The sequence below is a fragment of the Olea europaea genome, unplaced genomic scaffold (assembly GCF_002742605.1).
Source record: "Olea europaea var. sylvestris unplaced genomic scaffold, O_europaea_v1 scaffold9497, whole genome shotgun sequence".
Classification (NCBI taxonomy): domain Eukaryota; kingdom Viridiplantae; phylum Streptophyta; class Magnoliopsida; order Lamiales; family Oleaceae; genus Olea; species Olea europaea.
Window position 1 is genome coordinate 1 of NW_019267994.1, and position 2031 is coordinate 2031.

General features: G+C 40.8%; 1 protein-coding gene across 1 annotated transcript; it reads right to left on the reverse strand.

Annotated features, from left to right (window-relative positions):
* Window positions 1-1025: 1025 nt before the first annotated feature.
* LOC111392637 lies at window positions 1026-1484 on the reverse strand. The gene has a single exon (XM_023018014.1). It carries the CDS (start codon window positions 1482-1484, stop codon window positions 1026-1028), a length of 459 nt encoding a protein of 152 aa, XP_022873782.1.
* Window positions 1485-2031: the final 547 nt, after the last annotated feature.

The following is a 2031-nucleotide window of genomic DNA, read 5'->3' on the forward strand; positions in this document are numbered from 1 at the left end:
GGCATATGAAAGTATGTAGTGTGGAGTGACACATATTCAATTTTCAAGCTCATTGGATGTCATACGGGTAATTAACGTAAGGGACGAAGTGTGTACGATGAGGTTATGTGAACCTAACACTTGAGCCGAAAGGTGTGGGGTTGGTAGGTGAGTGTTTCGAGCTCAATTTCGATGGCATTTGGGCATCACATATAAGGGAATGCATTTACTCAAAATTTCTAATGCGAAATTGCGTAAAATGTACTACAATTGTCACGTAGGCAATTCATCGAACACGTAGCACGCAAGATTGAAAAAACCTACACAATACCAAATTGATAATGTTCCACCAATCCACAACACAAGCCAAGTGTAACATACATAAAACCAATAACAGGCATTGCCCATCCTCCACAATCAGGCTTAAATAGCTTATGCTCATGGCGAACCAAATTAGAGACGACAAATGCATAGAAGAAGGAAAGAGGAACATACCTAGACTTCGCGCAGGATGCGTGGAATGTTGATTTATGGAGTAAATGGAGTGGGGAGTCGAGTGAAGTTCGACGTGTTGATGTGTGTTGGAGAGTGGTGAGTATGGTGTGGGAGGAAATTAGGGGGGAATGGGGGATAATGGCTCGGTCATGGTTTAATACCATGACCGAGAGAGTACTATACGGCCGCATAGTTCAAAACTATGTGGTCGCATAGTAGATATAAAAAACCCCCTTTTGTTTTCGGTAAAGGGCTATGCAGTCACATAGGTTTTTTTTTTTATTTTTTACTGCAATGCAATAAGATATGTCGCTCGTAAAATTTTCCCCTCTTAATTTTTTTAAATAAAAACGTTCTTTTATTTAGAAATACGTGAACTCTACTCCCAAACTCCCAAAATCATTTCAAACTCACCGATGACCTAGAAAAATGCAAATGCAAAAATGAAATAATTCTAAAATAATGTGGAAAGTAAGCTAATAAAAGGATACAGTGGGTTGCCTCCCACCTAGCGTAGATTATAGTCGATAGCTCGACTTTACCGTGTTACTTCATTCTGGTGGTCTAAGATGAACGGTAGACTTTTCCTTTGAAAAATCACCGCCCCAATAGTGCTTCAGATGCTGTCCATTAACCTTGAATGTCCCTTTGCTGTCGTGAGTGATCTCAACTGCCCCATGTGGAAAAACTTGTGTAATAGTATATGAACCAGACCACCTCAATCGCAGTTTTCCTGGAAACAGCTTAAGCCTAGAGTTATAGAGTAGCACTTTCTGCACTTCACGCCTCTGAATGTGCATGTCATGCCATTTCTTGGTGCGCTCTTTGTAGATTCTTGAATTATTGTAGGCTTCCATTCTGAGCTCATCCAGCTCATTAAGTTGTAGGAGACATTTTTCACCCGTAGCCTTCAAATCCAAATTCAATTTTTTCATTGCCCAGTAAGCATGATGTTCTATCTTAAGAGGTAAGTGGCATGCTTTCCTGAAAACCAGTCGATATGGTGACATTCCGATAGGGGTCTTGAATGTAGTCCTATAGGCCCACAAAGCGTCGTCCAATTTCTTAGACCAATCCTTTCGTGACGAGCTTACTGTGACTTTGAGTATTCACTTCAATTGTCTATTGTACACTTCGACCTGTCCGCTAGTGTGGTGATGATATGCAGTGGCTACATGATGTTTAACACCATATTTAGCCAACAATTGTTCGAACTGACGATTGCAGAAATGTTTGCCCCCATCACTGATTATAGCCCTTAGTGTTCCAAAGCGGGTAAAAATATTTTTTTTTTAGAAACTCAATCACCACATTCCCATCATTGGTAGGCAGTGCAACGGCCTCTACCCACTTCGATATGTAATCCATAGCCACCAATATGTACTGATTAGAGAAGGATGGAGGAAATGGCCCCATGAAGTCGATCCCCCCGACGTTGAATAGTTCCACCTCCAGGATACTATACAAAGGCATTTCATTTCTCTTGGACATATTTTCGGTGCATTAACATCGGTCACACCTTTTCACGAATTCAAAAGCATCTTTAAATAGTGTAGG

What these genes read in the sequence shown, in the direction of transcription:
- LOC111392637 (XM_023018014.1), bottom strand. Translation starts at nt 1,484, where the DNA reads ATGTCACCATATCGACTGGTTTTCAGGAAAGCATGCCACTTACCTCTT.